At 50.0% G+C, this 25,170-nt stretch overlaps 2 protein-coding genes across 4 annotated transcripts; one reads left to right on the forward strand and one right to left on the reverse strand.

The window, feature by feature from the left end:
- Positions 1–14,661, forward strand: Aurka (aurora kinase A). 2 transcript variants are annotated; one of them, XM_021155797.3, is made up of 9 exons: positions 1–251; positions 1,805–1,851; positions 3,646–3,895; positions 6,292–6,346; positions 6,977–7,168; positions 7,831–7,969; positions 10,806–10,954; positions 13,609–13,783; positions 13,882–14,661. In XM_021155797.3, exons 1-9 carry the CDS (start codon positions 245–247, stop codon positions 14,065–14,067), a joined length of 1,200 nt encoding a protein of 399 aa, XP_021011456.1. In that variant the 5' UTR covers positions 1–244; the 3' UTR covers positions 14,068–14,661. The 2 variants fall into 2 exon arrangements, with proteins under 2 accessions (XP_021011456.1, XP_021011457.1); XM_021155798.2 differs by having other exon boundaries at positions 1–227.
- On the reverse strand, positions 10,122–24,845 carry Mims2 (mitochondrial inner membrane scaffold 2). 2 transcript variants are annotated; one of them, XM_021155801.3, is made up of 4 exons: positions 24,567–24,844; positions 19,118–19,287; positions 17,945–18,203; positions 10,122–12,040 (listed from the first exon to the last, which is right to left on the reverse strand). In XM_021155801.3, exons 1-3 carry the CDS (start codon positions 24,750–24,752, stop codon positions 17,987–17,989), a joined length of 573 nt encoding a protein of 190 aa, XP_021011460.1. In that variant the 5' UTR covers positions 24,753–24,844; the 3' UTR covers positions 10,122–12,040; positions 17,945–17,986. The 2 variants fall into 2 exon arrangements, with proteins under 2 accessions (XP_021011460.1, XP_085688186.1); XM_085832060.1 differs by lacking the exon at positions 10,122–12,040 and adding an exon at positions 15,104–15,950 and having other exon boundaries at positions 24,567–24,845.
- Positions 24,846–25,170: the final 325 nt, after the last annotated feature.

Raw genomic sequence — 25,170 nt, forward strand, 5'->3', positions numbered from 1 at the left:
TCCGGGCTCCGACAGCTCAGTGCGCCTGCGCCCAGCTACGGCAGGGAACGAGCTTCCCATAGTCGCGTTTACGGTGAGCCAATCACAGAACGGCGTGGCTCCGGCTCTAGCCAATCAGCTCTTGGAGAAGAGGGTTTGACTCCTATTTTAAAAGGAGAACCTTTGAATTGTAACGGCTGAGCTACCGGGATCGCTTGGAGGCTTCGGTCGGGAGCAGGTTCCTGCCTGTGAGTTGGAAAGGGACATGGCTGGTGAGGGCGAGCCTGGATGCTGCAAACGGATAGGGAAGGTTGTGTGGCGTCGGGGTAGTGGACTGTCTCAGTGGGTTTGCATTCTGTTTAAGAAAGACCCAGACGTTTAAGATTTCCCGGCTTGGTTTTAGGTTCTTGTGGGAATGGGGATCCAGACCATCAGCTAACCGAGTAATTTGCAAACTGAGGGTGGATGCGGGAACTGCGGCTTATTGGGGACTGCTTCGGGTGGAGAATCGGAGTCTAAGTGGACCTGACGAGTCTGTGGATGAACGGGAGTTCCCTCGTAGAGTGCCCAGGACTGGTGCTGCTCTTCCCGCAGCCTTCTGAGAAGTTTATGTCGGGACTACTTGAGGCTCTGTTTCAAAGCGCAGACCCGCCAAAGCTCAGTTTGTAGAATATTCCAGAAGTTTTAGGATTGAGCACTGCCTTTGTGGTGGCCGCCGCTGTTTATTCCAACAGTAAGGTGGTGGAGGCAGGATCAGAAGTCAAAGGTCATCCTCAGCCACACAGTAGGTCCGAAAAACCGGCCTAAACTACACCTACATATGTCCCTGCCTCAACACCTCCACCCCCACCACACACACCCCTAAATGTGTGGTTGCTTACATCAGCAGTCTGAGGCAGGAGGTTAGCCTTCGATTTAAGGCCAGCCACAGCTAATAAGTGAGAGCCTGTCTGGGGATGTAGTTCAGTCAGTAGGGTGCTTGCCTAGCCAGCCCTGGATTCCATTCCCAGCACTTGGAACCCCGAGGACGGTGATGATGTCTGTGGTCCTAGCACTGAGGAACTGCAGGCAGGAGGATCAGGAGTTCAAAGTAATCCTCCACCGTATAGCATGCTCAAGGCCAACCTGGGGTCCACGGAACTCTTGTCTCTACCACAAACATAAGGTTAGGTGTGGTCTCGCATTCCTTTAATCCCAGCCTTTTGGAGGCAGAGGAAGGAACTCGGTGAGTTCAAGGCCAGCCTGGTCTACCTACATAGTGAGTTCCAGAACAGCCAGGACTACCTAAGGAGACCTTGTCTCAAAAAAAATCCAAGCCGGGCGTGGTGGCGCACGCCTTTAATCCCAGCACTCGGGAGGCAGAGGCAGGCGAATTTCTGAGTTCGAGGCCAGCCTGGTCTACAAAGTGAGTGCCAGGACAGCCAGGGCTACACAGAAAAATCCTGTCTCGAAAAACCAAAAAAAAAAAAAAAAAAAAAAAAAAAGAAAAAGAAAAAATCCAAACCTAACAAACAATACAAGACATAGAAATCTCTTAGGGATAAGACCCTGGTATAGCTATTATGGGAAAGCTAAACTGCAGGGCTGGTTATTAACCTCGGTCTGGGGCCCAGGAGTGTGAGGTAGCTGCAACTGCAGTCCTTTGCTCAGGGCTTCTGCCTCCTGCCTAGCTTCCCTGATCTGAAAAGGGGAACCCTGTGACATGTGCAACTTTCGTGTAGTAAATCTTTGAGCTGAGTGAGAACCATCAAGGCCATTTGGTGTAGATCCAAAGGTAAAGGATGTGGACTCCTCCTAAAAGAAAGGCTCTTGTTTCCTTTTTCAGGTGACATGGACAGATGTAAAGAAAACTGTGTCTCCAGGCCTGTTAAGGTACAGAATTACCTGTATTTACAATTGTGGCTTTTAAAAGATTTATTTCTGCCAGGCGTGGTGGCACACGCCTTTAATCCCAACACTGGGGATGCAAGGAGGCAGAGGCAGGTGGATTTCTGAGTTCGAGGCCAGCCTGGTCTACAGAATGAGTTCCAGGACAGCCAGGGCTACACAGAGAAACCCTGTCTCAAAAAACAAAACAAAAACAAAAGATTTCTTCGCTTATTTTATGACTATGAATGTGTCTTCATGCACACTAGAAGAGGGTATTACAGATGGTTATAAGCCACCATGTGGTTGCTGGGAATTGAACTCAGGACCTCTGGAAGAGTAGCCAGTACTCTTCATTGCTGAGCCATCTCTCCATTTTTAAAATGATGTGCATTTTGTTTGTGTGCACCTATGCATATGCCACGGTGTAGGTCAGAGAGCAACTTGTCAGAGTGGGTCCAGAGACCCTAACCCAGGTCCTCAGGCTTGGCTGTAAAAGACCTTAGTCTCTGAGCAAACCTGTACAGCGCATGTGGAAATTGTTTTGATAATCAAATCCTTTCCTCCGTGGCTTTGGGTAGAAACTTTAGGTCCCTTCTTGACCCTGCCTGGAGGCTTCCTGAGCCTCTGTTTCTTCAGGAAATGGCTCTGCTGTGGAAACCTCATAGCCTCTGAGCTCATGGTGGGTCCTGAGCACCTCATGTAAGGAGGAGGGAGTGCTGGCTTCTCTTGAGTGTGATTAGTCTTGAGACCTCGTTAAGACTGACACAGTCGGCACAAACCCTCCGGTGCAGTAGTGACTGTTTTTCAAGGCCTCTGTGGTCTTCTTTGTCCTTTTTTCCTATTGAAAAACATAATTTCTATGCATTTTAGTTTTGGAGATAACATTCTTAAAAAATATTTCTGTTGGGTGGGGCTTGGTGGGCATACCTCTAATCCCAGTATTTAGGAGTCAGCAGTGGGCAGACTGAAATAGAGGCCAGGCTGTTCTATATAGTGAGACTGGGACTGGCCAGGATTACACAGTGAGACTTGGTCAAATAAGTACTCTGATAGAAAGACCCAGGGGATGAATGAACTGAGAGAAAGGTAACAAGCCCTGGAAACCCAGCATAGCCTTAGATTTAGACTGTTTTTTTTTTTTTTTTTTTTCCAAAATTGCTTGAGGATGATTCTATCGTCTTTTCTCCTAAACGTAAAATTGCTGCAAGGATTTGATATAAACTTTCAGTAACAATAAAGTTTGCCTCAGGTGCAGAGGCTGGCCTAGAACTCAGTCAGTGCTCCTCCTGCCTCAGCCTCAGTACTGGATCACAGGTGTGGTGTGCCAGTATCGGGGCCTCTGGGTTTCACAGGTGCTCAGGGTTTCCATCACTGGATGGGAGCTTATTCTCGAGTGGTTAAGGAAGCAGGGTTTGAGTCGGTCGAGTCCTCCCTTAGGGCGCGTGCACAGTAAGGCAGCTTCAGCCTCCTCCCTTTTACTTTATTTATTAATAGATATATATTTTTATCTTTATATCTTTTGTGGATGAATGTTTGCCTGCATGTAGCCAGAAGAGAGGGTCGGATCTGGCTCTGGAGTTATAGGTGGTTGTGAGTCACCGTGTGGGTGCTAGGAATGGGAGCCAGGGCCTCTGAGAGGGCAGGCAGTGCTCCTAACTGCTCAGGCCTTTCTCTGCCTCCCATTCCCATTTGTTATACAAGATATTAGGGGCTTTGTTAGACTGCAAAGGAAACTTGGTTCTTGGGGTAGCAGCAGCCTTTCCCGAAGCCATAACACCTGTCTTCTCTCCATCCCAGACCACTGTTCCCTTCGGTCCAAAACGCGTCTTGGTAACTGAGCAGATTCCGTCTCAGAACCTAGGATCTGCTAGCAGTGGCCAGGCCCAGCGGGTCCTGTGTCCTTCTAACTCCCAGCGTGTCCCTTCACAAGCCCAGAAACTTGGAGCAGGTCAGAAGCCGGCACCAAAGCAGTTGCCAGCTGCCAGTGTTCCTCGACCTGTGTCCCGCCTCAATAACCCTCAAAAGAGTGAGCAGCCTGCAGCCTCCGGTAAGTGGCCTTGGGTGCTCAAACGCATAGCTTGGCATTTATCCTTGATGTCCTAGCCTCTGTACCATGTCTGTTGAGGAGGAGAGAAAGAATGAGATCTCTGTGCTCAGTTATAATGGTGTGTCTGGGTTTGGGCTCCACCAGTGCTGGGATGCAGATGCCATTGCTGGCCAAGCTCCCAGATGTCCTCTGCCCGGAACAGGAGGAAATGTTGGATGTAATGGAGAGACTTCTGGGTTCCCAGAGCCTGGGAGGGAGGAGTTCCCCAGCATGGAGAGGCGAGTTGGAGGGTCCTTCCTGAGAGGCTAGCTGGCAGAGGAGATGAGGAGTTGGCTAGAGGAAGGGAGCCAGGTGAGGTGGTCAGGGGGATGTTTGCCTTTTCATTACATGTCCAGGGTCACAAGTTCAGTCATAATTAGAAAATACAAACAGAACACCATCTCCTCCCCACTTCTCCCCTCGTCCTCCTTCTCCCCCCTCCTCTTCTTCTTTTCTTCTTTCTTTCTTCGTCTTTTCTTCTTCCTCTTCCTCCTCCTCCTCCTTCTTCTTCCTCCTCCCTTCCTTCCTTCCTTCTTTTTGGTTTTTTGGGAACTCACTCTAGAAATCTGCCTGCCTCTGCCTCCCTAGTGCTGGAATTAAAAGCGTGCGCTACCATGCCCAGCAGATTCTTGTTAACCTATAACTTCAATTTAAAGACTCTAAAGAATGTCACCTCCAAAACAAACACATTTGTTATATGACATCCTACTTTTAAGATGGCAGTGTTTGCTGTTTGAAAGCACTCCAGACAGACAGAGGATATCTGAACCCATCTTTTCATGAGCAAATTCTAATGCCCAACGTCTTTTACTGTTTCACCATCTACACTAAGTACTACATGGCCGTTTTAGTCAGTCTGTTTACTGAATTTTATTTCTTTAGGAGTGTACCCTGCATGACTCCCTATTTTTAAACTACATTTTTAGAGACTGCTAAGCCTATACTAAAAAGAGATGTTGAATCCATAGCCTGTTCTCCTGCCCAGTCAGAGTTTGTCAGTGTCTCTGCATCAATTATACTGTTTGAGTTTGCTCAGGGGCAGATAGCCCAGGAAGGTTCCTGGAGTGATGGCCTCATCTAGCTATGTGCTTATCTGTGCTTAATGATCTCCAGGGCATAAAGAAGACTTCCAAATAGTGACCAGATAAAGTTAATTTTAGGATTTTCCTCAAAAGACTCAGACAGAGTTTCTTTCAGGAAGACATAAAAGGAATCCTAATGCGGAAAGTCCCTGCTAACACGGCAGCCATAATCACACACAATCACACAGAGACCAAATCTCAAAGGTTAGAGAGAGGACAGCAATTGCAGCCATTGGCTCAGCATTCCTGGACCTGGGTGGGCCAAGCAGCTGTGCAGGCTCCAGGACTTTCACTGTGTAGTGGGTCTGGCTGGGTCAGAACTGGGCTGATGCTGGGACTGTCTGGCAGCTGTGGGTGCTTACAGAGCCTCTGGGGTAGCCTTGACCTGCATCCTCCCAACCCTGGCAGGCACTTCACGTAGACAGCATGTTACTGACGCAGAAGAGGCTAAAACGCAGCAATTAACTTAGCCCAGGACAACTCCAGAAAGGAGAGGTATGGGCAAACCTGCCACTTCATTTAGGAAGCAAATGTAAGACCACTGCATGATAAGACCTGAAAGATGGGATGGGAGGAGATAGCTGTAGCAGTGTAAGGAGGGAGAGAAGTCAGGCTGGGCCTCATGAAGAAAAACAGTCTGTACAAATAAGCCAAGGCGGACAGCTGAGTCTGGAGAAAACCCACTTACATCGAGTGCATATATACCAGTCACAAAGCAGGAAGCCGGGAGGGGCGGATGGCTGAAGCTTATGTCGTATCCTGAGCTTCAGCAAGGGAGCGATGCTCCAGCAAGCTCTGAGGGCAGAGGAGCAGATGGAGGTGAAGGAAGCCAGTGCTGCCCTCAGACCCACCTCTCAGCTGGGCCACTGTCACTCCACCATCTGAAACACACTCGGCTGGAGTGGATTTTGGGTGGCTTCTTCTGGTTTCAAGTCATATTGGGTCATTGTGAAAGTAACTTTTATTTACCTGAAGTAATTGTCTGGGAGGCTTACTGCCTCCATCTGCTAACCTGGGCCTAGTCCTGGAAACTTCCAGCCTCTGTATAATCTGATCTAGGCCCAGGACTGTGGCCTCTGAGATTTCCTGCAGACTAAGCTTACCTTACCTTTCTAGCTCTTTCTGAACTCTATTGGCTGGTGTAACTCAGCTGTTGTGGCTCAAACTCCTGTCCAAGCTGACTGATTCAATCTGGCTTCTCTGAGTTTCTTACTGAATTGCTTAAAAGAACTTTATTTAGTTGCTCTAAAAACAGTATTTTAACTTATTTCATAGGAAATAATTCTGAAAAGGAGCAGGCATCCTTACAGAAGACCGAAGACACAAAAAAGTAAGCTTGCTCTCTCTTCTACGAGAACACCCGTCGGGCTGTGGGACACTAGTCTTCATGCCATCCCCATTAAAATCAAACTTAGCAGGGCTCAAGAGTAGTTCTTTTTATTTCCCTAATTACTTTCTCATAGAAGATTTTTGTTAAAACTTTATTTTAAAAAGTAGTAAAAACCAAAAAACAAAAACCTGCCAAAAGATGCTACAATCCCATGAACTTGTACACAATCTGGATAGTCATTTGGAGTGGCCTGTTGGCCCTTCCCTGCTCCCACCAGTGACAGTGGCTCTATGTTTCTCACCAGAGTGACTCTCGACCCCACAGCCTGTTAGCTTCTCTGGGGATGCAGGGAGAAGGTCCCCACATGGTCCTGAAAGGGTGTCCCGTCCAGTGCTATTGCTGTCCTGTGGTTGGTGAGGGTTGCCAGTCAGTCTGTCCTGGAGCAGAGTGCTGCTGTGGACAGGGAACGCGGGGCTCTAAAGCTTGGGGCTCGTTCTGGTGCTGTGGGGTTGATGCTCGTTGAGGGTGCGTACTGAATGTCTCTGAGCACGACCAGGCTGACTGCTCAGTGGCATGGCTATGAGCTGAGGCTAGTGATTTCATATTTTAATTGTTCACATTACTCTGTAGAAGGCAGTGGACTTTGGAAGATTTTGACATTGGCCGCCCACTAGGAAAAGGGAAGTTTGGAAATGTCTACTTGGCGCGGGAGAGACAAAGCAAATTCATCCTGGCTCTGAAGGTGCTGTTTAAAACGCAGCTGGAGAAGGCAAACGTGGAGCACCAGCTTCGGAGAGAGGTGGAGATCCAGTCGCACCTGCGGTGAGTGGTCCTCCTGCTGGAGGAGCTGGGGGACCCGGACAGTGCCCCTCCCGGCTTGCTTCAGGGAATGGTTAAAGCTGACATTTCCTGTTAGACTGGGTGACGAGGCCCTCGGGAAACATTGCCCAAGGCTTAAAGCCAGCAGTGCACTTGGGCTTTTCTCATCAGGAGGAGATTGGAGAGAGACACTGGGGGAGTTGGCGGTGTTGGTTTCCCTTTTGGCTCTCAGTGTTTCCGAGTTTGACACAGATGCCAGTGCTGAGGCTCTGGTGTCCTCCTCTGCTTGCCATCCGTCACCTGGCAGGGTGGGGGCTGGGGCACCTGCCCACTGCCCCCCTGCCTGCCTTGGTTGTGACTCCTGTTTGCACGGCCTGCATAGAAGCGCTTCCCTCCTCAACACAGACAGAGATTGCTGTCATCTGACACTGTTTTCCACTAAGGATAAAGATGTCTGAAAGGAGCAGTGAGAACTAAACTTGATCTGCTTCTATTTTGAAATCCGTGGGTGGACATGTTTAAGGTGTCTTTTGGCTGGGCTCAGATCTGGGTTCAGACCTCGTGTGTGTTCTGTGACACCCACTGTCTTTATTTCTTGAGGGGTCAGCAGTCCATGTGGAACTGGCTCTGAAACCACATGTCACAGTCTTTGCTCTTTGTTGCAGGCATCCCAACATCCTCAGGCTGTATGGCTATTTCCATGACGCCACCCGAGTTTATCTGATTCTAGAATATGCACCCCTTGGAACAGTCTATAGAGAGCTCCAAAAACTCTCCAAGTTTGACGAGCAGAGAACAGCTACTGTAAGTGCGCTCCTTCCTTTACGCTGGCGTCGGCTCTGTTCTCATAGAGAGGGCACGTAGTTATGATCAAATATTTGAAACAGAGGAAAGTCAAAGCAGCAGTTAGTTGCCTCTATACTGTGTGTGCGCGTGTGTGCGTTTACCTGAACATTGCTTCTCTTATACTTTATAACTAAGCACTGCTGGTGCGTGACTGGCGTGCTGAAGCCCACCCTTTTCTTCAGAGTGCGTCTGTGTTCTTTGTGACTACAAAGGGCAGAGGTACTGAGAAGATCTTGGTTTAAAGTGAGGTTTTGTCATGTCACCACTGGGCATCACTGTGTGACCGCTTGCGAGGTGGTAAGCTAGTGTCCTGTTCCTTGGGTGATCTTTGTCCTACTGAAAGTCAGTGTCCCCCTTCCCATGCTGACCTCTCAGAGCCAGTAAGCACGCTCTCCCTGAGGAGGGGATGGAATGGGACTTATTTGGTGCCATGTGCTAGGAGATGGCTCGCTCTTCCTGTTGTCTTTTAGCTTTATTTACCCATGTTATCCATGTGGGTATTTGGCTTGCATTTTTCTCTGTGCACAGGGGCCAGAGCTGGGAGTCTGACTCCCTGGAACTAGAGTTTCAGATGGTTGTGAACACCCAGGTAGAAGCTGGGAACTGAACCTGGGGCCTCTGGAAGAATAACCAGTTGCTCCTGTCTTTTAACTTTGTTGTTGTTGTTGTTGGTTGGCCAGCGCTAATGTATTTTGTTGTTCCAGCGTTGTCTCCGTGCTCTGCTTGGTTTCTCCATAAGCCATAACCACTGTGGGGTTTTGGCTGCTGAGCTTTCTTTCTGGTACCGAGTATTTGGCCTCCTCTTCACTTCCAGGCAGGCCTGGTCCTAGAAGCAGCCATTTCTTCCCCAAGGATCTTGGCTCCTTTGTTGGAGAATGTTACTGGGAACTGAGGTCTCCTGGGAACTCTTGCTGCTGGGCTGTTGTTGCTCGTAGGTCTCAGCTGGGGAGAATGCACGGGGCTCGTGCATGCTTGTTTAGTGATCAGTATTCATCTCTCCTGAGCTCATCCATTGTATGTGGGACATTGTGGATACCCCCTCTTCTTGGGCTTCACTGTACCCGTGCAGCACCCACGGCCTCCTTGTTAGTTATGCATTCCTCTGTGTGTGTGTGTGTGTGCGTGTGTGTGTGCGCGCGTGTGTGTGTGCCTGCCTGGGTCTCAGTGTGTCTGAGTCAGCTGGTGGAGTTAGTCATTCCACACCAGCACACCTCGGGCATTTGCTACCATGGTTTTGGGCATCAGTGGTTCTGGCAGGGTAGTCATCTTTCTGTTGGTCTGTGGTTTCCAGTGCCATGTGCCATTGGCTATTTGCCATTTGTGTCTGCCATTAGATGCCTGTGTAGTGTAGTTCCCTCAGCTCCTGTCCTGTGTGTTGTTCCTGCAGATGTCTCCTCTCAGTCTGAACTCCTCTCCCCTCCTCCCGTCTCAAGGCCGTTTGTGGCCTCTTTCTTGTCCTTAAAGCACAGCAGTTCTTTTTTCTTTTTCTTTTCCTTTTTTTCTTTTCGTTTTTCTTTTTTTGGTTTGTCGAGACAGGGTTTCTCTGTATAGCCCTGGCTGTCCTGGAACTCACTTTATAGACCAGGTTGGCCTTGAACTCAGAAATCTGCGAGCCTCTGCCTCCCAAGTGCTGGGATTAAAGGCGTGCACCACCACGCCCGGCTTCTTTTTTCTTTTTCAAACCTTGTCTGCTTCCTACATGCTGAAAGTCAAGGTTGCCATCATGCCCACCTGGTTTACAGCCACCTCCACTAATCGTTTTCTATAATTGGCCATTAATAAGAAATCATATCACTGGACTGTCCTGACTAGGCAGCTGCCCAGGTAATGCCATGGAGACTTTTATTAATGTGACAGCTTGTTCCTAACTAGCTTGTATAACTTCCGTGAGCCCATTTATACTACATGAGCCCATTTATACTAATCTGCGTTCTGCCACATGGCTCCCTCCCTCATTTTTTAAATAACCAGTCTGTTTCTTCCTCTGCTTCTAGCTCTCGAATCCTCGCACTTGGTACTTTTCTTGTTCCTATCTCTGCCCAGAAGTCCCGTCTATCCTTTCCAGCTTTGCCCTAGGCTGTTCAGTCCTTTATTAAACCAATCACAAGGATGATGGAGAAAAATGTTTATAAAACATTGAGATAGGCGATGCTTCATACAAATAACAATACTAAAGCCTGGTCGTCGTCTTTTCCTTTTGGGAAAGCAAAGTTTGTTTGCCTATTAAGCCCTTGACACACGAGAGCTGAGGTGGCTCATGTGTGCTGAGCCACTGAAGTCCGTCTCCTCCCCCAGCCTGGGGAGGCTCAACAAGAAGCAAATAGAAAGACAGGTTTGCTGGGAAATGCCCACTGCCTTCCGTCTTTGCTTGCTGACTTCTCGTGTAGATTGAAACTTAGCAGGGTTATCCTGAGTGTCCTGTTATGGGATGCAGAGCAGACTGTGGGACTGGCACTAGACTCTTCAGATGTGGAGGCCATGGGTGCTCAAGGTCTACCCATGGTCAGGGTGCTTAACTGTTCCTATCGCTAGCTGTGCAGTTCTGTAAGTCCAGCTTACAGCCAGTGCCATCCCTGCCTCTCAAGATCGTCTTACTCCTGAGAGCATCCTGTTAGCAGAGTCCTGATTGAGTTTGTCAGTCTGCAGCTGGTGTTCACAGACTCACCCTTTTCTATGGTGTTTGCTTCAATACAGGAGAAGAAACACGCTAGTCCTTGTTGGATCAACTTGCAGTTTTGCCCAATGGTCTTACATAACCCTAAGCCCTGAGCCTCCTGTGTTCTTCTCCCAACAGTACATCACTGAGTTGGCAAACGCTCTGTCTTACTGTCATTCAAAGAGAGTGATCCACAGAGACATTAAGCCAGAGAACTTACTGCTTGGCTCAAACGGAGAGTTGAAGATTGCAGACTTCGGGTGGTCGGTGCATGCTCCATCTTCCAGGTATGGGATTCCAGGTTAGCAGAAACCCTGGGGACACCTGATAAAGTTCTTTCTGGAACCTGGGCTCTGTCACTCTGGCTTATGGATACTGAGTGTCCCTAGAGGCTAATGGAAGAGAGTGGTGCACTTAGAGATATGCCTGATGGTTGATAAACAAAGGTGTGTCCTGGAGAGACTTGTACATTGTTGGGTGGGGGTAGGGTAGGGAGTGAAGCTGGGCACCAGTTAATTGGAACTTCAAAACCACAGTGGTGTGGGTGCAGCTCTGGGGATGCCTGTCTCCTGCTGCTGGTCAGTAGCTGTAAAGGTTCCCTTAGAGCTGCAGCGGAGACATTACCTCATGCAACACTTCAGAAGTAGGCACTTTCAAACTTGAAAACTGATTTGGGTTTGAATAACTTTGATTTTTTTCATTTGAATGGGGTGTCTTTAAAGTGTACATCTGTTGTCAAAAGTGTTGTCAACTTTGGGGGCTGTGTGTGTGTGTGCATGCATGCATGCATGTATGTATGTATGTGTAGCACTGGCTGTCCTGAACTTGCTCTGAGGCCAGATGAGAAAGCTAAACAGGTACAGATAAAGGTGCTTGTTCAAGACCCGGGACCCATTTGGTGGAGGGAAAGACTGACCTGCCAAGCTGTCCTCCAGCCTTGCTCTATGTAGTGAGCGCTCTCCCCCCCCCCCCCCAAACACACAAAGAAATGCAGATTTAAAAAGTGTACAGCCTGTTTTCTTAAGCACTGGTGCAGTTTAAGGTTACCCGTTTGTCTCCAGCAGCTCTGGGGCAGGCTGTTGTAACTGACGTCCGTGGTAGCTCCTGTTACCCAGTGACACAAACCCCAGAGTTGCAGGTGTCATGGGACTGTATGATTAAGCAGGACTGTAACCCGTCTAGTGGTGGCATCAAGAGAGAGACCCAGCTTGCAGGATTTAGGAGAGATCATAGTTGAGAATTTTGTCAGTGACTCCAATAACTTCAAATTCAGTCCCATCCTAGCTGCCTGGTTACTGGGGACCATCCCTTGGGAATCTCACAAAAGCCTCTGTTGTCTGTTCCTGGTTGATTCCAGCTTTTGTTTTCAAAACCTAAACGGATAGAAAATGCTGAGTTGGTGATGGTGGCACAGAGGTCCACAGCTCCACTCTAGAGTCCTGGACACAGCTCCACTCTAGAGCCCTGGGCACAGCTCCATCCTAGAACCCTAGACACAGTTCCACTCTAGAGCCCTGGACACAGCTCCATCCTAGAGCCCTGGACACAGCTCCATTCTAGAGCCTTGGACACAGCTCCACTTTAGAGCCCTGGGCACAGCTCCACTCTAGAGCCCTGGACACAGCTCCATCCTAGAGCCCTGGACACAGCTCCATTCTAGAGCCTTGGACACAGCTCCACTTTAGAGCCCTGGGCACAGCTCCACTCTAGAGCCCTGGACACAGCTCCATCCTAGAGCCTTGGACACAGCTCCATCCTAGAGCCCTGGACCTAGCTCCATTCTAGAGACCTGGACATTGGTGATAGGGGACATTTAAAGTCAGTTGTGACATCACAATGTGATGTCTCAGTGTGCATCCCCTAAGATAGGGGACTGCTCTGCACTGTCACCACCATTGTGACCGCCAAGGTTAGCATAATTCTTAGTAACTAATGTTTAGTCTACACTCTGATTCAAAGCCGACCCGGGCTACAGCATGCGACTATTTTTGGGAGGTAGGAAAGGAAAGCCCTAGAAAGGGAGAGTCGACAAATGAAGGCGGCAGCAGTGTCCTGGTTCTGCAGTCCTGCTTGGCTGTTTGGTTTAGGGGTCTAAAGATTTTATTTTTATTTTACAACGTATGGGTATTTTGCCCGCATGCCTGTCTGTGCACATGGATGCTTAGTGTCCAAGGAGGCCAGAAAAAGAATGTCAGCTGTGGGCTTGAGTTACAGATGGTTGTGAGCCACCATGGGGTGCTGAGAACTGAATCCAGGGCCTCTGCTAAAGCCTCCCATGCTCTCCAAGCTGAGCCATCCCTCCAGTGTCTTGCTATGCAGCCCAGACTCCACTCCAAGCAGGCATTCTCTGGCCCCAACCCTCTGGCTGCTGCTGGGATCACAGACGTGAGCCACCACACCCGACTAAGATCTGTTTTTAAGACCGTCTTACCAGACTGTCCTGGAACTCAATATCCTTCCCTCCCCACCTCTCAGGTGCCGGGATTAAAAGATACACCAGCACACAGGGCTTGGTTATGTTTCCCTCTTACAGGTGTGTGTGCTTGCTTATAGCTGCTTTTACTTAAAGTACCGACTTTAAAGCCGCTATAAGATTTCATGAACAGAGCCAGGCGGTGGTGGCGCACGCCTTTAATTCCAGCACTCAGGAGGCAGAGGCAGGCCTGGTCTACAAAGTGAGTTCCAGGACAGCCAGGGCTATACAGAGAAACCCTGTCTCAAAAAACCTAAAAAAAAAAAAAAAAAAAAAGATTTCATGAACAGCCTTAGACATGAGTTGGATGGGTCTGGGGAAGTTTGGTGGCTCGTGTGTGATCTTCCATGCTTCCCCCTGACCATTTAGGTGGGCACCTGTCTGAAAGTGCTGGCCTGCCATAGTGAGCGCTCATCACATCACCACATGGTATGTCTGTGTGTCAACCCCGGTCTCCGTTTGGTTTAGGAGAACCACGATGTGTGGCACCCTGGACTACCTGCCCCCAGAGATGATTGAAGGCCGGATGCATGACGAGAAGGTGGACCTCTGGAGCCTTGGCGTTCTCTGCTATGAGTTCCTAGTGGGGATGCCTCCTTTTGAGGCGCACACGTACCAGGAGACTTACAGAAGAATATCTCGGGTGAGCTGCTGCTGTCAGGTTCTGCCGAGGGCTGGTGTTTTGTTTATTCATGTTCACCTCTGACCCATGCTTGTGTTGGTTTATCATTTATTCTGCAGGTTGAATTCACTTTCCCTGACTTTGTGACAGAGGGAGCCAGGGACCTCATTTCAAGACTGTTAAAACACAACGCAAGCCAAAGGCTAACACTAGCGGAAGTCCTTGAGCACCCTTGGATCAAAGCTAATTCTTCCAAATCTCCAACTGGCCACACTAGCAAAGAGTCAACTAGCAAATCATCTTAGGGAGTCCTGAACCACGGGCACCGTGCAACTGTGAGAAACACCCTATTGAAGCCACCCTCCTGGACCCTCATGGCTGCCCTCAGGGTGCCTTGCTGAGCAACTAGTCCTTGGCCATGCATCCAGGAAACCCCAAGAACCATGCTGCTTTTCCTGATTTAGTAATCTGGAGGGAAGGTCCCACTGCAGCTGTCCCTACCCTCACCCTGGGCCTATGCCCCAAGGTGTCCTTGTGGGGGTCTCACTGTGGGAAACTTAGCAGTGATCACCTGTGTCGTAGCCTTCAAGTGCCAGAGTGTGTGTGTAACTTATTGGGTCACCAGGCCTAGGGAAACTGTTGGAATGGGTATGTAATCTTTTAAATGTCAAAATAAAGATTTGCATAGACTTTGAGTTTTAAGTGACACCCATTCAGGGTCTTGTTGTTTCCCGTCTTCCGAAGCCCATGCGGGATTTGGATCCTCAGCCACTGTTACAGAGCCTGTGCCTTGTCTTGAGACCTGACTCGGGTGTTTCTTTTTCTGCATGTTAAAGGCTATTTTTTATGTTGGAGTTCTGTCATGTATGCAAACTTGTTAAATATATATGTATACCATCTACCTGGAGTACGTGGGTAATCATTTGAGTATCTCTTCACTGTTGGCTAGCCATGAGCGACTGGTGTTTTTCTGGCCTGCTGGATAGTGGCCAGTGCCATCTGTCCATCAACCAGAGGGGGAACTTGGAATTAGAGAAACAGGCTTTCATGGCCAACTGGACCACCATCAGGAACTTGAGAACATGCCTGAGTGGAAGTCCATCCTCTTGGGACAAGAGGCCTCTAGTCATCGGTCCTGTGCTAAGGCTTTGTTGAAGTAGCAATATTGCTAGTACTGTCCACCCAAGCTGCAGTTAAGTGAGATGCCACCCAGGGAGGCAAACTGAGCACGGGACACCGCCTCCTCTAGCTCCTGCTAGTTTGTGACTATCCTTACGTGCAGATGAGTGCCACATTCCCATGGCGCTCTTCCTGGTGGCAGTGATGGCTTACCAGACGACAAACTTTTACAAAGGTTTTATTTGTTTCAGACTGTAAGCCATTCACTTGGTCTGCTTAGGAAACTAGAGAACACACAATGGCTTACATCTTAAAGTGGTTTCCTGGCTCCCGGTCTACTTAAAGATCACATAGGCAGGAGCAGCTGTGTGCGCCTTGCTGGCTTATATGGTGCTTTAGTTGCTTTTACCTCAACTCTTGCTGTGCTCTGGCTGCTGGGTAGAGGCCTGAGAGCGGGCCTAGGTTTGGAAAATACGTGGCCTGCTTTTAATGTGTTTCTTTGCATAGATGTTACTTAGGTACCGGAATGGGAGAGCAGCGGGGGCGATGATCCAGAGCCTGAAGCTAACATGGCTGTTAGAACACAGGCTCGGTGGAGAGGCCCCATCCAGTCCGCCTGCCACTGGCCTGGGGCATCTTGGCTCAGCTATGTGGATGTCCTTGGAATCGGTTTCTGTAATACATCCTGATTTGACATCAGAGGAAGCTTTTTGGCAGTGGGCTGTACTAAGGAAAATAAGACAGTCCCACTTCAGAGATCTCAGAATGGAGAATTTGTCTCACAAAAACTCCTTTAAATGTTAACTGAGACAAATGACTGGGTAACCTGCGGTTAGCCAGAGCTCTATAAAATGCATTCTGCTAGTAAACAGTTCTCTCCTTTGTCTCCTGGCTGTCAATGTAATTTCAAAGAAATTGTGAGCAAGAAAAAAAAGAACACAGTCCTTTCCACCATTCAGCTGAGCAGACTTCAAAGTTCAAACACTAGCTCCCCGGGGGAGAACTATAGTCGGACTTCGTATGGTCGCTGGGAGGTTCTTATTATAGATCTGAGAACAGCCAGAGGCATCTGGAGTTGAGAGAGAGAGAGGGGTGGACTGAACATGGCTGGGGGATCCGTGAGATGGAGAGGAAACTGGCACAGGATAGAGAATAGAGCACGGAGAGGAACAGGAGCTAAGAGGACAGAGAATAGCTGGTTATAAGGACAGGCAGCTGGGGGAAGGGAAGCCTGTTGTGAGTTGGGGGCAGTTTAGGGTAGGGGGGACAAGAAGGGCTAGGAACACTGAAATGTGTATCAGGTTCTTGTGATACCAGCATGCCCTGATATGTACCATGCTGTTAGGTACCAGAGGTCTATATTACTGGGAGAGCTATATGACCCTTCTGCCAGAAGTAAGGAGAATGACTCCATTTGGTAGAGAACCAGTTTCACGGGTTCCCGAGGAATGCTGTCTTTATCTGACCAGCAGAAATTCTATAGTCCAGGTGAGCCCGTTTCTGGATATTTGGGCTGCCTTGGAGGGGGTGTGTGAGGTGGAGTTTGTTTTGGATATGACAGAACAGAACAAGTGTCCCCACGTCAGCCTGCCCAGAGGGGAGGCTTGAGCCGTGGAGCCAATTCTTGCTCTGTCTGCTCCTGACTTGGTGGAGGAGGAAGCCTCAGTTTGAGTCTCTGCTTGAATTGCTATTCTAACCTCCCTTTACACCAGCAGTGCCCAACCTTCCCGATGGGCCCTTTAATACAGTTCCTCATGGTGGCCCCCAACCGGAAGGTTATTTTCATTGCTACTTCATAATTAGTTTTGCTCCTGTTTTGAGTTGAGATAGAGGTTTGGCAAAGGAGTTACAACTCACAAGTTGAGAGCCACTGGCACCCATGAGCTGAACAAGCCAGTAAGTGGCTCTCCTCTCTGGCCTCTGCTGTCAGCTCCTGCCTCCAGGTGCCTGCCCTCCCTGTTATTGGTCATTTGTGTTTCATCACAGTAATAGAACCCTAATTAAGACATCTCTTCTCCCCAGCTTGTATTATTTCTTGGTTTCTTTACAGTTAGAAGGAGCAATATTTCCTCTCAACCTCCCCTCCCCCCCCAAAGTGGTACAAATAGGCATCTGATTAATTCAGTTAAAAAAAGTTCAGTGGTACATTGTAAACATGTCAGGTCTGGAATGCTTCAAGTTTCAGATAGCTAAGTGGATTGTCTAAGTAAGCTAGGGTGCTTTTAGCTTTTATGGCAGTATCTAAGGTCCCCAGAATATGGGCATCAGGAGCCCATTGGCAACATCACAATTGGGCAGTGTTTCTGTATTTTACAAACCATATTGCCCAGTATCAATGAAATGTCAGACTTGGAGCCCCATCCCATCCAGCCTCGAAGTGGATGGGGCACATGACAAGTTCTTGACCTGCTTTCCCCACAGCAAGTGCTACGAATGTCAAGGGCTTGATGGTAATGTGGATCGTGGTTATGGACTGTTAATTTTCGCCTCACTAATTGTAGCGCCGGCAGCTGTATGCTGAATATTGCATATTAAACTGCAGGCAAACCAGGGCAGGCAGGGTTTGAAAAGCCAGCAAATTAACCACTGCCTTTTAAGAATCTGAGCAAAGGTTAGCCCCCAGGGGCTTTATAGACAGCACCTCTGCCCCGATGATCTAGAGGAACAATTTGTAGGCAGTCTCTTTTTGTGCTGGGGACTGCATTTAGGCCGTCTGTGCCAGGTGAGTAATGGCCTCAGCTCTCTCTCACTGGTGAACAAGACACAGTCTTATAAATTGTTAAGCGGACCCTGAACTAAGTAGCTTAAGCAGGCTTGAATTTGAGATCCTCCTGCCTCCGCCTCCAGAGCAGCTGGCTTTACTGGCCTGTACCACCAGGCCTGGCTGTCAACTCATTTTGATGCCTCGGTGACATTTTAAGTCATGTACATGAGGAACAGCATTTAAAAAAAAAAAAAGTAAATTAAAACACCAGATGTTTGATGATAAAAGTAAAACCAACCCACAGGGAACGTAGCAATTAGCCTCGGCCCCTCCCTTCCCCCACCAGGAAAGAGAACCACCTTGCACACAGCCCACATCTTGCAGATCAGAAGAGACTGGCTTCAAGGCTTGGCGGCTGGAGGTTTAAAGAGTCCAACGCTGCGGAAGTATCTGACGACAAAGGGCACAGAGACCAAGGTGATGCTGATCCGAACGGGAGCAAACAGCTTATGGATGGCATAGGCCACCACGAACGTGCTGGTGCCTGCTGCCATTTTGGACTGCACCAGGGATTCTTTAAAGCCAAGTTTAAGCAGGATTGCAGACATGTCTATGCCACTGGGGTTAGGGGTGGGGAGAGAAAGAGACAAAGAAAACATTACAGCAGGGATTAAAGGAAGAAATTGATTTGTCTGGGTTAACAGTATTTTTACTTTTTATTAAAAAACAAAACAAAACAAAAAAAACCCTCATGATTATCGTGTGAGTGTAGGCAATGCACGCGCCATGCCATGCATGTGGAGGTCAGAGGTCAGGAATCCGTTCCTTCCACTGTGACTTCTAGGGCTGAGACCCAGGCAATCAGGCTTGTGTGGCAAGCACTTAGCCTGCTGGGTCGTCTTGCTAACCCAGAGGAACTCCACTTTAAAAGTATATAATAATGTAAGGAGCTGGATGACCAGTTGGTTTCAGCAAACGAGACAAAAAAAAAAAAAACCCAACCAAAAAACAAACCAATAACCCACACATTAGCTTAGCTTACAGCAGGAAAACAAACAAACAATAACAAAAAATCCAAAACAATACTTTTGAGACAAGGTCTCATGCCCAAGCTGGCTCAAATTCTATGTCACCAAGGATGGATGACCTGAACTGTGACCCCTCTTGTCTCCACCTCTGAATGCTGGGATTACAGGTGCATGGCTGATGCTGTTTGAGGAGCAGAACTCAGGGCTTTGTGAAGGCTGGGCAAGTGGTTCTACCGACTGGGCTGCACCCCCAGCACACCCGCCCTCCCACCCTCCAACCCTCCCTCCCACCCTCCCTCCTTCCTTCCTTCCTTCCTTCCTTCCTTCCTTCCTTCCTTCCTTCCTTCCTTCCTTCCTTCCTTCCTTCCTTCCATTATTTGTAGACATGCCTCATGTTGCAGCCCAGGTTGCCCTGGAACTTTTGGTCTCAGCTTCCCAAGCACTCACAGGTGTGCGCCGCCACACCCAGCCACAAACAATAATGAACACAGGTGAAAACTGTACCTGGAAACAACTGTGTAAAATATCCCCAAGGAGACCAGGGAGATCCCAATGTGCACTGACACGCCCACGGCCCCGTACTCTTGGAAAACCTTCTTCAGCTGCTGTGTTCTGCTTAGCTTTTTCTCTGTGCCGGTGACACCGCCTCCTGGCTCAGAGGTCCTGTTGGGCTCCTGTTCACAGACCAAGGGGAGGTTAGGTTGGTAGCTGCCACAGGCCTTTATCCTTATCTGATCTCTGCACCCCTGCCCCCTATTCAGATGTCAGTGACCACCACTCCCACTAAGCCAGGCTGTGTCAGCAGAACAGTGGCCGGGGAGATGTCCAGGTCCTCTCCTAGCACAGAAGGACCTGGCAGATGGAATCTGGCCGTGGATGTTGGGATGGGAATGGTGACTTGGCTTTTCCTAGGTGGGCCCAGTGAGAACATATAAGGGTCCTTAGATGGGAAAGGAGTGGGCACGAATTGGAATCCAAGGGGAGGTGTTAGCAGGTCCCTGAAGATGCTGTACTGCTGGCTTACTGATATGTAGGGGTTGGGCGGGAGGCTGTTAGAAGCCGCAGCAAAAGGCAGGACATGGATTCTGCCCAGGAACCTCAGGAAACAAACTACCCCAGCTGTGACCTTGACCTTAGCCCAGTGAGGCAAGTTTAAGACTTCGGACCTCTAGCGAGGGAGCTAATAAATGCGTTGAGCACCAGAGGAGCGACACAGGCTTGTTATCAAGGTCAGAAGTGTGATACTTGATTAGAATAGCTTTAGGAGACACCTCTGGGCAGGTCTGTGAGAGTATTTCCAAGGAGGGAAGACCCACCATGAATGTGGGAGGCACCATTCCCTGGGCAGGGCTGAATATGAAGAAAGTAAGCTGTACACCAGCGTTGATATCTCTCTGCTCACCAAGATGGAAAAGTCTCAAAGCCCAGCCACGATGAGCCCTTCCTTCCTTCCTTCCTTCCTAATGTTGCTGTTGCACAATATTTGGTCACAGAAATGAGAAAAGTGGCTAATGGGGACAGCTCAGACCATCCGAGTCTGTGGTCTGAGCGCACAACACCAGGTCCGCACTATCCCGAGAAGGGAGCAGGGCTGAACAGGATGGAGCTCCAACAGCCATGAGCCTTCACTGAGACAGGAAACACGGTAGGGCAGGCCGAGTCCTGGACAAAATACTGACCAGGGTGGGGGAAGAAATTAGCCAATCTTTGTGTGTGCGTGTGTGTGTACACGGGCACACAGGCATGCATCACAGGCATGCATGTCACAGTCTGTACATGGAGTTAAAGGACGACTTTGTAGAGTGGATTCTCTTCTCCCACCTTTGTGTCTGTGTAATATTTGTTTTTCTGCTGCTGTCATAAAACACTGTGGCCAAAAAGCAAGCTGTGGAAGAGTTCATTTTGGCCCACAGTTCCCGACAGATGAATCCATCCTGGTGCGCACGGTGGCAGCAAGCGGCAGGTGTGGTAGTGGGAGCAGGAAGCTGAGAGACCGTATCAGGAAGCATAGCACAAACTGGACGTGGGGAGGACCAGAAACCCAGAGGCCACGCCCACAGAGAGTCGGCAACTCCCCAAACAGTGCCACCAACTGCGACCAAGTGTTCAAATGTCTGAGCCTATGGGGACATCCTCATTCAAACCACACAGTGGGAACTGGAATTGGGCTCAGTGTTGCCAGGTGTGCAAGGCAAGACGGAAGTGTACCCGCCAAGCCACCTGGCTGCTCACACGGGGCGATCTTAACATGCACTGAATCATCTTCTGAGTCTGGGAACTTTGGAACAGACAACAGAGGTCACAGCCACACTTGGATTACACAAAACACACCTCTGCAAGAGAATGCTTCTGACCAAAGGCTTTTTTGCATCTTTGGCTCTCGATGTCACCTCTGGCTATTGATTAATGCTGGGCAGATTACTCCCTGATTTTGCAGCAGAGCAACTCTGCAAAGGCAAGGAAGTGGGCATACCAGAATCCTTGGGATGGCACAGGACTCCCCTACTGAGGGGGAAATGGTACTACTGTGTTTTGAGCAGTAGTCCCCAAACTGCACCTACAGAGCCAGCTGTGTCCCGCTGCAGGGAACCTGCTGTGGCAGCCACTTGCTGCAGCTCTGGGTCCTCACTTCCTACTCGTGGGATAAGGCTCAGCACCCTCCCATGTCCCTCGCCAGCCCCAAGTGCACAAATGCTGTTTTCTGTGGTTACGGAGCAGTGGGCAGCTAGAGGACTCTTCTCTTTGTCCCTCTGCCTGTGAGCCCAACCTTGATTGTTTGCAGATCTGGGTAAAGGCCTGAGGACTGGGCCTTATCATCATTTCTGGAGGTGCCTAGAAGGTAATCACTAAACTTAGAGAAGAAAGCCCTGGCTCACCCGGCCTCTGTGCTGGCCCCACTAGCAGGATGTGCTACAGGGAGGGAGTGTGGATGTCTCCATCCCTCATGTTTGTTAGATGGAAATCCTTCATGAGTCTCTCTGCATTGTAGCCTACAAGTCCTAATCAAACAGTATCTCCATTGGGCTTTGCAAGGCTCCCCTCTCTAATTTTAGTATTTATTTATTTTATGGGTATGGGTGTTTATCTGCATGTATGTATATCTATGCACCAGAGGCCTCAGATTCCCCTGAAACTGGAGTTACAGACAGTTGTGAGCTGTCCTGTGGGTGATGGGAATTGAACCCCATGTCCTCTATAAGAGCAGACAGTGCTCTAAATCATAGGACCATCTCTGTAGCCTACTCCCCTCTCTAAAACAAACAAATGTCTGGCCCTAATGTTTGCTCCTCCAGCCTGGTAGAAGCTACTGTTTATTTTCTAGCTGGAAGTCTGGCTGCCTTTCTATTCTCCCTTCTGGGCCAGAAGGCCTTTTGCCAAACCTGAGAGTATGAGACAAAGGGGGCCTCAGCAGACAGCTGTGGCTGTTCTGGGGCACGGAGACTGAGCCATAACTGAGATTGCCTGGGCCAAGTGTCAATGGGCTTTTGACTGACACTGGCCTAATGGAGGTGCGGGCACTGGGATGGTCTGCAGATTGTCTTATCAGCTTGGCCACCCCATCTGCAGCCCAGGGCAGGAGAGGATTACTTATCAGAAAGGACCAGAGCCCCTGTGAGCTTTTTAGTAGGGGAGTGCTCGTCTCAGGGAGGGGAGAGTGGTAAGGGCTGGCCAGTAAAAGAAAGCCGAGGCAGCTTTTCTTCCTGTCCCCTAGAACCAGAACATCTGGAAAAGTCTCTCCTGTAGGGAATGACGACTCTGGCAAGACATGAAGGACCATGCATTTTTCTTCCAAATCCTAGAGGGATTTAAAGAAGCTGAAGCAAAGGGATTCATGAGAGTGGCTGGCAAGCAATGGGGCACCGGTAGATACTCTTTCCCCACGAGTACTGCTGTTTGCCACCTGCAAGGGCTCTTGGACTTGCCTGACACACTGACCTCAAAGTGCTCAGGCGGGGATGCATCTCAGTGGTAGAGCGTCTAGCACATGCAACACTCTCATTTCCTAGCACAGTATCAACCCAGCTTGGCGGTGTAAGCCTTAGCTCCTTTGGAGGTGGAGGCGGGAGGATCAGAAGTTCAAGCCTATTGAGTTGAAGGCCAGCCTGGCTGGAGTACAGGAGACATTGTCTCAAAACAACCAGAGGGAGCCATATTAGAAAAAGAAGGTTGATCGAGTTGATCACGCCGTGTGGTAACACTTGCTCCCATCCGTTTGATAAGCACTGTATGTGTTGACTCTGTACCGGGCCATGTTCTGAGTGCCATGAAAATCTTAGTTTAGTGCAATCCTCACAATATCCCGATGAACAGAAGAGGATCTGCAAAGCCCGGGGTGTGTGTGTGGCAGCACAGCCCAATCCCAGACCCAGCACTGCGCCTGTCAGAGTGTTCCAGAGCAGGGACATTGCAACAAACCAGATGGACAGACCTCTAAGGAGACTCTGACTTTAGGGAGCAGAGAACAGCGAAAACTAGGAAGGAGACACACCAAGACAAGCAAGGAGTGAGTCAGGAGGGTTGCTGCTCATTAGATAAGGGCTGCCAGCAAGCCACTTGCAAACGAACTCCTCCCCCTCCTGCCCCGCCAGGGTCACAAGTGGCCTCCACTCACTTGGTCTATGTGACCCTGACCCCTGAGCTCTGAAAGGGCTCCTTGTGTGGCGTATCTCCCCATCTCTGGCACAGTGCCGTCCTTGCTGTAGGCAAGAGGTTGGCATGTCACTCAGACACTTGATTTACTATCTAGGACATGTGGAGACCCCAGCTGGCCTCCCAGTGAAGGCAGGCAGGTTGGAGGTGGAGTGGGAATGCTGGACTGAGTCCCAGCGCAGGCCCCTCCCCCACCGTTAGCTTCTTGAGGAGTATTCTTTTTGAAGTACAAGCTCAGCTCCTGGGCTCTGGAGGCCCTGGACGGTGTGACACGGATGACATCAATCAGTGGTGTTGGCCATGATGTACCAGATGCCAGCTAGCATGCTGTCGCCTATCACATTCACCCTCTGGGAAATGACTTAGTAACATCTCATTTTACAGACATGGAAAAGGGATAGCATTTGATCAAAGTGATTGATTTAGCAAGCAGAGACATGGATCCTATGAGCCTGAGGGGGGAGGGCACACTACTGGTAGTCAGGGAAGACTTTCTGGAGGAGAGGGAAGCTATGCGGTGCCCTGAACAATTACCAGGAAGCACGGTACGCTGTGAGTATCCTAACTTGTGCTCAGGAGCAGAGCTGAGGCCAGTGTCCTGTCTGTCAGGCAGGAGAGAAGGGAAGTCCTTCCATCATTGTGCGGAGCAGACAGTACTCAGAACTGCTCGATTCATGGCAGTGGTCTTCCAGACTCCCCCAGACCTTGATGCTTCCGATCTACTACTTCTGAACTCCTGCTTTTTTCGAGACCTACTTGAGATACGCTGCTGTCTGAATGGAAGCTGGTTTTCACTCTGAGCACTCAGGGCAAGTAACCACAACAAAACGGGATGGACTGCCTGCTCTGAGCCTGCTCTTCCAGCTAGATAAAAGGGTGGCGCAAGGAGCACAGGGAAGCAGTAGATGTACCGGCGGCACCGGCGATGCCGCCTCCTGGGCCCAGTGCCCAGGCCTCAACTTAACTTCAAAAGGAACAAGTCCAGGGGCCGGACTGGAAGTTCATATAGAGTTCAGGCCCCTTGCGATCGGCTCCATAACGCCACTGTTCTGGCTTTCGAAACTGGGGCTCGGCGGGCGACTCCATGACCTTGGGCAGCGCACCATTCCACTCCTAGCCTCAGTTTCTCCGGCTGCTAACTGAAAGAGATTTTTCTCGGATTCTAGGAATCTGAGAACTCAGGGACCCCGGAGGTGACCCGTTTCGGGCAGGTGCAATGTAAAAATTGTCCATTGGGGCTGGCCCTGGCACGGCGCTCCGGCCACTTGGGGATCAGGGTCTGAGTGGCTGTGGGGAGTCTTACCTGGCGGCTGAGACAGTCCCCGCGGGCCGTGCGCAGCAGTCGGGCGTCCGGAACCGGATGGGACAAGGCTAAGGCCCAGAGCGGTGGAGCACAGGAGGTGGCGGTTCCCAGGAGCCAAGGGGCCAGGGGCCGCAGCCGGGTGCTCACTCTTCCTGCCGGACCAAGCAGCGTCAACAGCCCGGCCATGGCGCGCCGCGAGCGCAGCTCCAGTGTGCCCACTCGGGAACCAGCGCCAACACAGCGCGGTGGGCGGGGCCGAGACCGGGGCCTCGAGCTCCACCCCCCGACAGGCCCCGCCTCAACACCTCCAGGGCCCGCCCCCGGAGCGGAGCTGAGCGTGGGATAGGCGGGGCTCTATAGCGGAGCGCAGGTTTTGGGCTCCACCCAACAGCTCCGCCCTCCGCAGAAGCAGCCTATCCCTGAGTGGGTGGGGCATCTGGAGACGCTCGCTCTCTTTCGTTCCCGCCCCTCAGCCCCGCTTCCTTGGCTAAGTCCCGCCTCCTGAAGCGGAGTGGGCGGGCCTGGGGACCTGCCAAGTCTATCAGCCTAGTTCTCAGGACCTCAGGCCAGTTCTTTGTGGAATGCATTTTCTCAGAACTTTCCA

This window comes from Mus caroli, unplaced genomic scaffold (assembly GCF_978045245.1).
Source record: "Mus caroli unplaced genomic scaffold, Mus_caroli_1 scaffold_2, whole genome shotgun sequence".
In the NCBI taxonomy this organism is placed as follows: Eukaryota; Metazoa; Chordata; class Mammalia; order Rodentia; family Muridae; genus Mus; species Mus caroli.